Consider the following 14,148-nt stretch of genomic DNA (forward strand, 5'->3'; position numbering starts at 1 on the left):
GTTGCCAGAACAATCAAGGTAACGCAAGTGTAATTGAATTATGCAATTAATCAATTACTTTCTGTTTGTCTCTTCCTCCCATTCTTTACTTGATTATTACTACATTCTTTCTACTCACTACATTGGTTCAATCTTAAGCACATACAATAAAATCCTCTTTATGGAGATAAAAAAAACTTTTCACATTTGCCTGATCATTAAATTAACTTAAATATTTATAAGGATTATTTAATGGTGGCTCTATTTGTACCTCAAAAGATTGGTTGGATACCTCAACTTAATAAATAAATAAAAAATTACGTCCCTATTCAAAATGACCAGAAAAGTACTTGAAATTGACAAAAAGTACTTGAAATTGACAAAAAGTATTAGTGTTTTGAATACCCCATCTTATAATTAATCTCAATCTTTCATTCTCTATTCTCTTTTCACTTTTTGCACTTTACATCTTCATATTCAATCCTATTTCTTTTAAAACCAACTTTCTTGCATTCTATTCCATATTAAAATCAACAATAGACAATGAAGAAAAAAAAAATTCAAGCGATTTTTTTTATTATAGAAAATGTAAGTTTTTTTGTTCATCGGTCAATCGGTTTTCAAAATTTGTTCAGAAATTCAATATGAAACAAATTATATTTATCCTGAAACTTGTTTCTAAATTTTTTTTTTTATATGTTTAGTACTGTGTTTTCGAATTATTTGACATTGCTCATTATTTAATATCCGAACAAATTATTTATGTTTGATTGTGTGTTTCCAAACATTTAGAGATTCTTTGATAACGTTTATATTTATCATTTTTTGTTTATATTTACATAATTTTTGAAAATTATAAATAAAAATTCATTTTGTTTCCATTTTCATTTTTAAAAAGTTATAAATAGGCACAAAAAGGTTAGTTTCGTTTCCTATTTAATTTTTTTATTTTTATTTTTTTTATTTCTTTTTCTTTCTTCCACTCTTTCCAACTACCACCCATTGCTCTTACCCAGACCTCAACTTTTTTTATTAAATATATTTATATATATATAATATTTATTTTCACTCATTTATCATATTACATCTTCTAACTCTCATTAATTATAATGTATTATATTACCTTTAATTTTTATTATTTTTTTATTTTTAAAGTTATAAAACTAACCTATCTTTGCCCTGGTATGATATGGGGCTGGGGCTGGGACTGGAACGGGGGTGGGGGCAAGGCATGGGCAGGGGCAGGGGCAGGGGCCAGGGCAGGGCCTCATTGTCATCTCTTCTCATCATTATTGGCTACCATCACTAACAATGGCCTCATTTGTTAACCACCTTCAGCTACCACATTTCTTAACTGTTAACCACCTTTCATTGGTACCAAACGCCTCTTACTGGCGATAACCATCCTTTGGTTACTACTTTTATTAAAAATCACTTTCAACTACCACTAGTCATTATCTCGAACCATTAACAATCACTTCCAACCAACATTTTTTGTGGCAATAACCACCTTTAGCCACTGCAAACTACCTCTTACCTGTGGCAATCACTTTCAGCCATTAACTTGCATTGCCAACAATCATCTCAGGCCACCATTTTCAACCATCGACAATGACCTCCTCCATCTCCTATTTTTACTTGGTTTCAAAATAAAATTTTAAAATACTTATGTAACAAACATATTTTTTATAAACAAAATAAATTTATAAATTTTGCCAAACGACACCTTAATTATCTAACGTGTTCATATGTTCTCAACCCCCTTCCCCAAAAAAAAAACTATTAAGGGGTTGTTTGAGATGTCCTAAATAAGTGTACTTTTTGAATTTTTGGACTAAAAAGTTGAAGAAAAAAATATGATTATTTGGGATAACTTTTTGACTTTTTACGAAAATGTATTAAAAAATTGTATAATTAAGAGTATAGGAGAAGGGAGAGAAGAATAGGCAGTACGGTGGCAGAGGAGTGGGCAGACTAGTATATAGAATATGCTTGTCTCCTTTTCAGGTATTGAATTGGACGGTAATGGTCGGCCTATGGGGGCCCACCACGGGTCTTATTTTGGTAATTGGAACCGTTCAATGTATAGAACTCATCAAGTACTATATGCTTGTAAAACATTACGTTGATCGGATATCGATAGCTATCTGATAGGATTAGTTTTTTTATCAACCATTAACTATAACACTATCTTTTTTTATACAAAACTGATTCGATCATATAGTTAGCGATATCCGATCAATGTGAACGAGTTCTACACATTGAACGGTTCAGATTATCAAAACGGGACCTGTGATGGGCCCCCACGGCCTGAACAACACCGTCCTTAAGCTTGCCTCTGCCTGTGTAATTTGTTCTCACCAAGGTCAGGTAAAGACAACTCATGCCAGAGTGGGTTGTACCTTTTTGTGTAAAAATAATTTTTTTTATAATTTTTTTTTGATAAATAATGATAATTTTTTAACTTTTTAACTTTTTTATTATTATTTTTTTTAAAGATGTCAAACTAGGCTTAAATATTGTATTTGTAAACAAATTACGTAGTTTCAAATTTTTTATTGTACATAATTTTAATTTTAACGTTATCCACATCCGTTTTTGTCTTTTCCCCTTATTCGCCGTCTCGCCCTATCCACGGCCTCCCCGGCACCACCGCCTCAGCCACGCCCTCACTCGACACTGTCGCTCCACCTCATGTGGTACTCTTTTTCTCTCTCTTTTTCTCTCTGTCTCTCTCTCTCTCGTTTGTTGATTTGTGTTGCTTTCTTCTTGCAACTGTATTTGTATATGATCCTTTGGATCCCCAATCCTCCAAATCCAAGGCTGGTCGCTGATATGTGTTAGGGCAAATTTGATCCTGCAAGTCTCAGGTTTCTAATTGTTAGATTTCTTAAAGTTCAGGATTTCTTGCTCTTCCTTTGATTTTTTGTTACTTATTATTATTTTTAAAAGCACACAACTCACCCCTACTGCGTTCTACTTGCTTCTAAGAGTTGTGTGACCTCTCCACTTGATTTTCTTCTGAGTTGGATGTTTGTTGGTTTTCAATTTGATGTTCATAGAATTTGTTTTTTATCTTTGTTTGGATGAATTTTGCAATTGTTGTCGTTTTCTCTTTTCCTTCTACATTTTCCCATATTTAAATTATAGTTTCCTTCTACTCTATTGTTCCTCTTGTTTTTCTATTAAGTTAATGTTGTTGTTGTTGTTGTTTTTTTTTTTTTTTTTTTTCTTTTTTTTTTTTTTCAGATTGAGAAAAAAACTGTAGAGGACCACAAAACAGAACAGAAATATTGGAGTTTGTTTTCTCCTGCGTTTCAGGTAAAAAAAATTCACTATGGTTTAGGGTGTTTATTGGCTGCATCTTGCTTTGAACAAATCTCATATATATATATATATATATATATGCAGAGTGGATTTGCATTTTGGAAATTTATGTAGTTAATAATTGTTTCAGGGAAATCACAAATTTGAGAAGTAAAGCAAGTGAGTTCCTTTTTAATATTCCATATCATTTAAACGAGATGTCAATGATTCGTGCTATCAAATTTTTCTGGTTAATTATATTGCACCATAAAAATTGCCCTTGATCAACTTTGTCAAGACTTGTATTTAAGACTGAAAGATTCCATGTGAAACTCCTTTTGAGGTGGTGCTTAGTGAAAAAAAGGATTCCTTTTAAAGTTTCAACCTAAGAAGCACTGACACTTCTAAGAAGGTAACATGCCGTGTCCAACACCATGTTGGACACTGACACAACACCACATGACATTTATTTGAAACTTCCCGACACTTAGACACACATGAATGACATTACAAGTTTGAATAGAATAACTTGGAATCAAATGACAAAAAGAAAGTAATGTAAATTTATACCCATTCTCCTCCTTAACAAGACTTAAAAAATTATTATCTTTTATTTAAATATTCATATATATGATATATAATAATTATTATATATTTATTATATCTTTTGCATGTGACCCCACGTGTCAAGCGTACATTTTTTGAAAATTTATGTGTTAGTGTGTCCGTGTCGTATCACATGTCCGTATCTGTGTCCGTGCTTCTTAGGTTTTAACTTTCAAGTAGAAGTTCCTTCTATATTAACGTGCCATCTGGTATTAACAAGATGACTTAGAGAGATTTGGGGTTGTAAGTTGTAAGTTAACATCTCCAACCCATATAAGGTGGTGTTTTGGGAAATTGGTAAAAGGCAGGTTTTTTGCTTTTTTAGTCTATTTTGTATATGAGAGGTGATGTGACTCAAAATGGGTAAAAAGCTAAAAGTTGGCTTTTTTTTTTTGCTTCCCAAAAGACTCCAAGGTTAGAATGAGAAATCCAAAATTGGATAGCTTTTCAGAAGCAACAGAATAAATGAGCATTAATTATTGGTTAGTCGTCGAGTTGTTAATGCTTATGAACTTGGACTTCATAAACATTGCATTGGAGAGTTCTAACTACAACAAAGAGCTGAAGGAAGCCGTCCATGAGTCTTTCCTGAGAGTGTCGTGCTTGGTGTTGGTTGCAGGCTAGTAGTCTCATTTTTGCATTAAACACGGTATGGCCATTTTATCACTGGCTGCAATTGAGCAATAGAGGACATTTCCCAGTGGATACAATGCTTGTTGGAATTTCATAAAATGAAAGAGTCCCTCAAAAAGCACAAGGACATCTAACAATGGTTAGTTCTCAAGATGAGATTTTGCCCCTACATCTGATTATCCACATTCTTGAAAGGTATATATGTTTTGGGCTGGATATATTGAAACCAAACATCGATTGCCATATGATTTAAGTCTGAAAGTAAACTATTTGACTTTATTTCTTATTGTTATAAATATCTTCTTCTCTTTTTTGGAGCATGGAGTATGGTGAAACTTTTCTAGGATCTTATAACTCATTTTATTTTTCTAAAATACCCAGATGAGGATTTGTATTATCTAAAGTTTGTTCACCTCTGCATCTCTTGAAGACATATCCTTTTGTGAACATTATGATATCTGATGCCTTTTCCTTGTGTCTGTGCTTTTATGGATGACCTTCAGTCTGCCCTTCTTTTTCTGTTGTTAATTTGTAGCTCTCACATGGAATTTGGAAGACTTGATTCCTCCGAGCGAAAGATATATTTTCAATTTCAATTCAAAGGAAGAGCTAAAAAAGTGGCATCTGTATTCAGATTCTGAATATGGAGGTGTGTCTTGCTAAACTTTGATGCCTCTATTACATAAATGATTCATGATTGAGATATTGTACAACATACACATCCAACCAACCAAAGGTTGTGGAGGAATCTGTAACTCACTTTATTTCATTTGTTGATTCCTTTTCTTTTATAGTGGTTGTTGTATTAATTATGGACATGAGTAATATCATTCAATCTTATCCCGGATTTACTACACACTCTTTAAGTAGAAAAATTCTTGTTCGTTTTCTCAAGAAAGTATCTTGATTTACTGAACTGCATGGTACTCCTCCGAAGGCAATTCATGTATAGTTAGATGTTGTGGTGTGGAGTAATTGATTCTAAAGATTATTCAAAGTGGAGACTCCTTTTACTATCATTGATCGGTCACTCTTCATGTTTGTCCTCAGCGTCTTTGGAGATCAGAGATGCTGGAAATGAATTAAGAGGTAACTCTCAGTGGATATTACTCTATATGTCAAAGCACAGGTATTTGAAAATTAGAAAATATAGTTATTATCTTGCGACATTCCAAGGGGAATCTAAAATATCTATGTATGAGCATGAAACTAAATTCCTTTTGGAAAATTTCCAGGAGAACATTAGTTTATACCTTTTTATAGTGCTTTCCACTCTTTAATCCAAATTGAGGTTCCAAGTTTTTATTAAATGCAGATGGCATCTAGTTTTTTTTTTCTTTGATCAGAAAACTTAACCTACTATCTGATGGTTGAGGAATCCCAGTTTAATCCTTGCTAGAAATGGTTGAAATTAAAGTTAGAGTGAGTCAAGATAAAAATCTTGTTTACATGACTTTGGTGAACTGGTGGTTATTCCTTCCTTCCTTTCCTTCCTTGTCTTTTATAGGAATAACCCTGGGTCTTCAACTATGCTACAATGGACTTTGGTATGGGTGTCGGGTACGCAAACTAGATAAAGAAGGGGTCGTAATTTTACATTTTTTGTTTATTATGTGAGATGAAATGGTGTTATACGTAACATACACTGTTTAAAAGGCATTTGACTCATTTTACAACAATTATACAATAATATATACATATATAACGATGGTGTTAAATACAAATATAACAAGTGTCCGATGGAATGTACTAGACACATATGTCACACCCTTGTCCAAGTGTCGAGTATCTGACATGGGTATTTGATTTATTTTGATGAGTCCATGTAACATAGGTCTTCAACTAATTTGAAACTTCCTAAAGCATTCTATGTATTTATATTGAGCTGTGATCAGGTTGCTACAAATCATATTATTTTTCTTATATGTAGGGCTTCATTTGTGTGCGCAACCTCTTACCCCCCTCTCTCTCTCTCTCTCTCTCTTTGAGGGAGTGGAGTGAGGAGGGTGCTGATCTTGTACATTCTTTGGTCAAAGGCCATACCTTGGTGTTGGTCCTAACAATCAATTATGTTTGAGAGGGGTACACTGGATATTGACTTTACCTTTGTCACAATACGCAGAGTGTCTGCTGTCATAATTGATCTCCCATCCTTGTGCTTGGTAGTATTAGCATTTAACCACTGCACCAAACATTGGCCCCTACATTGTTTGTTAGTTTTCATTTTTTAATTTAAATGAAATCCATGCGAGATATGTGGTTTTGGTTTTACTTTCTACTTATGCAAGTGCCCATTTGGGTTCGGCATCTCTCATACAACTTGGTGCAGCAAAAGCTTGTCTGATTTTAATATGGTTGCAGCAAATCAGCTGCCAAACTAACTTCTCCATGACTTACCTGCAAAATCAGAAGCTTACAAACTGCAATGTGCACTAAAAGCTTTGCATGATTCCCTAAATTTTTGTTCTTTACAACATTTGAACCTTGTGTTGGCTTCTGAACTTTGATTGCTCTTGATGTTTTTGATTAGCGGTTTTCTCTGGAAAACTTTCTCTGGATGTAGCTGAGGATTCAAAATGGAACATTTCTCGTAGTGGCTTTTGTGGTATGCGCTCTAAGAAGGTGATGTGATTGCCATCATTCTTAGGGATCAACTGTAAACAATTATAAATTTCTGTTGCAGTTCTATTCCTGTTTGCATTTTCAACTATGTTGTGGAGTAGTGTTACTAGAAAACACTAGTACCCTAGAAAATTACGTTTTGGAACGCACGTTCGAAAACGGGTGCACTTTTGTTCCAAAACAGTAAATTTGGCTATCCAAATCAATCCCAAAAGTTTTTCCAATATATTTACTTAAGGTTTCCGTATAAGTAAAAAAATAAAATATAATGAACTAAAATGGGTTAATTACATAGATCTCCCTTGAGGTTTTTGACAATTATAGAGACCTCCCCTAAGGTTTTTAAAATTACACTGACCTCCCTTGCTTTACTGACAATATATGTGAACCTCTCCTCTGTTAAATAGTTGTTAGAGGTGCTAACAGAATATTCTAACATCGGCACATTTGAGCCTCTAAATGCCAATGCTATCCTTTTTTCACCACTGCAAATACCAAACACCTTTTCTTATCCCTAACACCAAACACACATTATCACTGACCATCACAACCAAACACCACTCTCTCTCTCTCTAAAGTGCTGCACCATCACTTCCAATCCCACCCAAATCAAACACTCACTTTGAAAACATCTTGAAATTCTTTTTTTTCTTTTATTCTAGTGGGTAGAAATCTTTGAATTCATTTATATATATATATAATCTGGTGGGATATACATGATCTTTTGCATTTCATATTTCTTATGTGTGTATATATATATTGTCTATATATATGAATGCAAGATATATATATATATATATATGTATGAACCTAATGATGGTGCTTAACCAGAATTAAGGAAACATTTCTATGCTTGTGATATCTATATGCGTCTGTAGGATACTTTTGTTTAGGGAACTCCGAAGTCAGAACACCTTGGGGCATTAACTACTCTGGACAAGTGGCAATGAGCCAGCGTATGGGATGGGGGTTGGGGAGTGAGATGGCGATTTTACTATGGTAGGCACTAGGCACACAGATTGAATGTTGGAAGGCGTTTAATCAGGTTAGAGGTTGGCTGTTGTCATTTATCACACAACCTATGATTTCCTTAGAATTTGAATGGATCAGTTCTGTCTCGCCAACCACTCTCTTGGGAGCTGTGACATTTAAATTTTTCTCCTGTTGTTTTAAGCACAATGAAAGATTGGCTTTTTATCTGGGAGAGTTTCCCCCTCCCTATGGTATGCAAGTTAAATGACTCAAATTCATGTCATGTATAAATTCATTTGTCTGATTTTAAGAAAATTAAACCATTTTTTATTTTATCAACAATTTGTTAATGGCTCCTTTCCTTAATGATTATATTTCATACTCCAAACATCGTGTAGCATTAAATGGAATGATTTAATTTACATACATGCAATGCAGAGCATCCCTCCTCCTCTCTGCTACCACAGTTTCTCTTTACTAATCTGTGTTGTCTGCAGTTTGATGGCTTCATTGATTTGGATGCATATGACACCATAGCACTAAAAGTCAAAGGAGATGGAAGATGCTATATTTCTACTGTGAGCTTTCTTCATTGAGAATGGACTATTGAGAGGCTTGTATGTGTAGCGCTCTGTCTAGGGTTAATAGTTCATATTAGACTCTTCAATTTGTACTGAACTTTTAGCATACTGTGATGCAGATTTATACGGAAAATTGGGTCAATTTGCCTGGGCAGGAGGAGGATAATTCCTGGCAAGCTTTTGTTTTTGTGCCTAGGGACAACTGGTATATTGCTAAGGCAAGTTCCGCACCCTTTCGTATAGCTGGAGATTACTAAGACAGTTTAGAGACTGACTAGAAAAAGCTAAGAAAGGAAAAAAGGTGACAAAATTGTAGTAATTTACCTGGAAAGATGCACAGGTACAACAGAAAACATTGACATTATTGATATTATAAACAAAAAACTGTTATTAATAACACCATAATTTGAATCTATTTATGATATTGCTACTTATTATGGAGCTTAGATTATGCATCTTTTGTTGAATGGGAATGACCTTTTTGCTTGATAATTGAAATTCCTCAATTTGTAGACCGTGGTAAGATTCGTTTATATGGTAAAATGAGCCAACCTGCCAGTTTTTGCTTGTATATAGGAAATGAAGTGTTATTTGATGTATAAGACTACTTGGAATTTTAGTTTTTGTTATGTCCATTTGCGCACTTGAAACATGTTCTATTGTGGCTTAGGTGGGGTTTGACAATTGCTTATTATTATTATTATTATTATTACAGAACAAAAAAAAGCTTATGCATTTGGTAATTGCTAGAAATAATTTTTTGGGCTCTTTTTAAACTTGCTTTTTGGTGAAAAATTCCCATATTACGCATGTATAATTGTTGGGCCTTTGTAGGGACGCAGTGGAATTTCTGAAGTATTGAAGGTAAAATCTTCTGTTCACAAATTTGATAAATAATAGAGAGGTCATCCCAAACAGGCTCATTTGTTTTTGGCTTTTTTAGCAAAAAAAGAGCTTATTTAGGAGATCCGAAACAGAGGCTTAAGTTGCCCTGTTCTGCAATTGGAATTTCAGACTCATAATCCTATGTAATGTCAGTAAGAAAAAAAGATCATAGACACATGAATACTTTTCCATCATTTTGGGAAGTATGGAGTCTGATAGTGAATTGTCATGTTGAAAATGCTAAATATGAAATATGTTTTTCTTATCTTTTGACATCTGCTTTTTGTCGAATGTCCATTTAAAATAGTTTTTTTATGTAACTGTTGCTTGATTTGCTTGCTTGCAACATGGTTGACTTGCCCTAGATCTGAGATAGGCACGTAATGCTTCTTTGCATGGGGAAAAAAAAACATGTAAATTAACTACGAATTGGTTGTGCTTTGGAAACAACATGGCTTTACAGATTCCGCTTGCTCGATATCTGCCAACATGGAGAGGGAACATTATAGACGTAGACTTGGAAATGAATCCATCTCGAATTGTTGGCATGTCTCTATCTGTCAATGCAGAAGGTGGAGTCCCAGGTGCTAGGTCTGGCCCAGGTGATTTTCAAATGGAAATCGATTGGATTAAAGCCTTGAGGACAACACAATGAGTTGTAAAATGCTTTGTTGTACATTGTTCATTTCAAACATGTACATTTAAAAGTTATTGACTCAAAAAAAAAAAAAAAAAAAAAACGTTTTTGGTTAAATGTGCTCACTGAAATCCCAAATCCATGGAGTTGCTTTTTGGTTTCCTGTATTTTCTCTGAACTTTCTCATTAATTTGGAGTATCTTTTAACTTGACTTTGTGGACATTGATTCTTGTTGCACTCTCAACTTGCAAAATACTCTCTTCTGCCCATGTACCGCTTTCATCTTCGTAATAGCAACATTTGTCGTTCACTTTCTCTGATTCAATTTCTCATTGTCCTAGTTTATGACTCTGTTTCAATTTTAGATTTGTGGGCATATTTGGTTATGTTTCTGTTTTTGTTTTTTTTGTTGTTTGTTTGTGTATTTTTAAAAACTAAAAACAAATGGAAATTTTGAACATATCCACCATTTTTCATTTTTGTGTAAAATATTTTTCAAAATAACTTTTTGGTTTTCATCATAATGTATTGTTCTCAAAAATATTTCTTAAAAACTGTTTTTGAAAGGTTACGACAACTTGTACAATCGATAGTAATAGAACATGGCCGTTTTGTGATTTGTAAAAATTTGGATTTGACTTGTTTGGTGAGTCAGTTTTCCAATTGATTGTGATAGAACCACCAAAGTTATGACTATTTGTGGTCATTGTTACTAGCTTTGTGAATAAAAACAGTTATGATATTACATGGGCCATTGACTCCGAATAAGTTAAGTTTTGTGGTTATGAGTATTAGGGGTAGTCACAGATCGGTTTCGTGCGATTCGGGTGACGGGTTGGACCTGCCCAATAGGGTGCGGGTTGGGAAAAAATAAAATCGCTTCCGCCCGTAATGCAGGTTACGGATTGAACAGGTGGGTCATGCGGTTGTGGGAATGGTTGCGGGCGGTTTGTGAATTAATTTTTTTTTTTTTGGGACCTTCTCCATTTTCTAAGTAAAAAAAAACAAACATGACTAATTTTTTTTTTGCACTTCGAATATGTAAGTATAACAAATAAAGACGAAAAAAAAAAAAAACCAATTTTATTATTATTATTATTATTATTCAACTCAGCTAACTTTATCACATACCAATTGCAAGTATCCACTTTTTCCCATATACTGCTTACCTCTTTGCATCCAACTTCCAAGTATCAAACCATCCATAGTATGGATTCCATACCTCTCCCCTTCTCTCTGTTCCGTCGCTTTCCAACTTAATGAAAACTTTTTGTTTTTTTAAATAAACAAAACAAGTCTTTTCCAGATCTGGCATATCTTCCAAGTATCAAACATTTTTTTTTTTTTTTGTTTGCAATAGATGATCTCTAGATCTGGTGGGCGATGGCGACAAAGAGAAGAGGGGACAACTGCAAGCAACCAATGACAAGGGGCGAGAGATGGTGGTGGTGACAGCGACGGCAAGGAGAGTAGTGAGAGGTAGGCGAGATGTGAGAGAGAGAGAGAGAGAGATATAGAGAGAGGGGCAAGGGCCAGTTGAGAGAGAGAGCGGGGTAGAGAGACAGAAGACCAAAAAAATGAATTCAACTGTGATGTGGGAGTGAGATTTTTTTATTTTAAACATAATTTGCGGGCGGGTCATGTGGTTGCGCATGTAAGGTTGGATCTGACTCGAATCCCATTTTGCATGGAAAAAATAGACTCGCACTCGCCCTATTTATGCATGCGGGTAGGGTCGGATTTGTGCGAGTAGGGTTGGTTTGGACGGATTGTGCAGGTCGAATAAATCGTTGCCCACTCCTAATGAGTATGGTTATCAAAATCTTTATTTGAATGTTAGGATCTTACGAGTTGAATCAAATAATTTGGATTATAATAAGATTTTAAAATAATTACAATCTTAATTATAAAATTGTGTAAAATCGCACTTTGATTTCAATTCTAGTACGACTTTGATTTTACTAATTGTTTTTTTCTTTTTATTTATTTCTTGTATGTGTGTGTATATGCGTATATGCATATATTTATATTAAAAAAAAAAATTGACTATAAACTCCATTTTTATCCATATCCTCTAATTTATGTTAACATAGAAGATATATTAGGTTGGCACATATGATGTATATGTAATTTAAATAAGAGTAAATTACTAATAGGTTTTATTTTTTAAATTTATTACCCATTATATCCTATTGATAAATTTATCAAATAATAAATTTATCAGTCTCTTATTTTTATGAATAAATTTATAGTGATAAATTTATCAGACAAGACTTGTAGATAAATAAATCTAGCTAATAAGATTGATTGGTAAGTGCCCCTTCAAATAAATGATAAAAAAAATTAAATGTTATTAAAATATGTATATTGCTCAAATGGTAGAAGTTTTATTTCTTAAACTTTAAGGTTTCTAAGATGGTGCATATATATATATATATATTGTTATAAATATAGATATAAGTACACATCTCAAAAGGAGAAGACTTACGCGTCAAGTTTAGCCTTCGCTTCATATAATAATATAAATATAAATATGAATAGTATAAATTATATTATTATCATCAATCTGCCTCCCTACTTTTCAATTTTGTCGTGGTTTGTGAGGGCACCTGTAGTTATGTAATGCTGGGAGGCTCAAATATGAAATTTAGAAATAAAAGGAAATTTCTGTGATACAGAATTGATTTGTTTAAACATTGAATTAAATATTCAATGTTTTTTTTTTTAAAAAAATAGTAAATTTTTTAATTTGAATGTTTAAATTTAAACAGTGAAATTCACACACATAATAGTGATTTGTATTCATTGGGCTTCGGATTGATTATGGGTACTTTAAAGTTGATTCATTAATCTTAAAAAATTATTGTAAAATTATCATTTTACTATTAAACAGTCAAACTATTACATAAGCTTATTATCAATCACTACTGCATCAATTGAGCACATCATTTATAAGATTGCACATGTTGGAAAGATTTACACAAAGCACTTATATAACAAAGCAAATAACTGAAACAACAATGATATAGAACTTTAATTTTGAAGTTTTAAAGAGAGCTCTAGTAATGTGAGAAGAGAAAGAAAATAAATAAATAAAAACAAAAACATAGACGCACACATCATATCATATGTGGGTCCCACTCCTTACATATCACTAAAACTTTCTTTAAAATTTTAAAATTAGAACTCCCAATCTTTATTCAAGCGCAAAATGATGGTTTACTTTTTTTCACCATATATGAGGCTGAGTAGCACTATATGATCTCATAATTATGTTTTCCTGTGCTTTTTTGTCTTCTAGATTTGTAGTTGTGGAATCTATTAGAGTTACATGCACCCATCACATTAGTCCCTTATTTTTCACTGAATATACATGTACGGGGGAGCAAATATTCAGGTAAGCCCGTATTCCTTTCTTCCAAGCTCCGTTTCTGTCCAATCACCTGCGTGCATAACAGCAGTGAGCTACCCAGCGGTGTGTGGCCGGAAAACCCCTCCGACGACCAAGTTAGCACACATCTGAGGATAGAGAGAGTGAGGAGAGAGTTGAGTGTAAGCGTTTTTCTTACCAAATGTTCATCTGTCCAGCATGGGGGGCGCAGACTTGCTTATATACCTTCTGCGCCCCAAATCTACTCACATTCGTCTCTCGACACGTGGTGCTGCTATCCCATCTGTCAGCACAAATCTTGCTAAACATCACCTAACCCGACTGCCAGCCCACTGTATTGGGAGCTCGGCAGCCAGGCTGTAGTATCTCGGCTATCAACGGCCATGCTGCGTTTCATGCCCAGGTGCCCCCAACAACCGAGCTCCTTTCCAGCCATGCTCAACTGCATTTCGGCGAAGCCAAGCTTGAGATTGGTCATACCGGTCAACCAAAGTCCTTCCTGCCGAGCTTCAGGCATGAGCCTTCACGCTGAGCT

At 34.0% G+C, this 14,148-nt stretch overlaps 1 protein-coding gene and 1 pseudogene across 4 annotated transcripts in view; both read left to right on the plus strand.

The window, feature by feature from the left end:
• The first annotated feature begins 2,549 nt into the window (after positions 1-2,549).
• The window catches only part of LOC145789380 (putative complex I intermediate-associated protein 30), a 238,969-nt pseudogene continuing 227,370 nt past the window's right edge, over positions 2,550-14,148 (plus strand). Inside the window, exons 1-2 of the transcript XR_014330005.1 lie at positions 2,550-2,678; positions 3,229-3,300. The product of XR_014330005.1 is annotated as a putative complex I intermediate-associated protein 30 (transcript). The remainder of the gene's footprint in view (positions 2,679-3,228; positions 3,301-14,148) is intronic.
• Positions 5,060-10,440, plus strand: LOC145790802 (putative complex I intermediate-associated protein 30). Of its 3 annotated transcripts, none has more exons than XM_082869569.1 (6): positions 5,060-5,173; positions 5,497-5,613; positions 7,055-7,146; positions 8,616-8,696; positions 8,819-8,917; positions 10,048-10,440. In XM_082869569.1, exons 3-6 carry the CDS (start codon positions 7,132-7,134, stop codon positions 10,237-10,239), a joined length of 387 nt encoding a protein of 128 aa, XP_082725695.1. In that variant the 5' UTR covers positions 5,060-5,173; positions 5,497-5,613; positions 7,055-7,131; the 3' UTR covers positions 10,240-10,440. The 3 variants fall into 3 exon arrangements, with proteins under 3 accessions (XP_082725695.1, XP_082725693.1, XP_082725694.1); XM_082869567.1 differs by lacking the exon at positions 5,060-5,173 and adding an exon at positions 6,032-6,084 and having other exon boundaries at positions 5,532-5,613; XM_082869568.1 differs by lacking the exons at positions 5,060-5,173; positions 5,497-5,613 and adding an exon at positions 6,098-6,606.

Source organism: Camellia sinensis, chromosome 5 (genome assembly GCF_055761805.1).
Source record: "Camellia sinensis isolate YWXY chromosome 5, ASM5576180v1, whole genome shotgun sequence".
Classification (NCBI taxonomy): domain Eukaryota; kingdom Viridiplantae; phylum Streptophyta; class Magnoliopsida; order Ericales; family Theaceae; genus Camellia; species Camellia sinensis.

What these genes read in the sequence shown, in the direction of transcription:
- LOC145790802 (XM_082869567.1), top strand. Translation starts at nt 6,054, where the DNA reads ATGCTACAATGGACTTTGGTATGGGTGTCGG. An exon ending in GTGGTATGCGCTCTAAGAAG is followed by an intron (nt 7,147 to 8,615) that starts GTGATGTGATTG and finishes TGTTGTCTGCAG; the next exon opens with TTTGATGGCTTCATTGATTT. An exon ending in ACAACTGGTATATTGCTAAG is followed by an intron (nt 8,918 to 10,047) that starts GCAAGTTCCGCA and finishes ATGGCTTTACAG; the next exon opens with ATTCCGCTTGCTCGATATCT.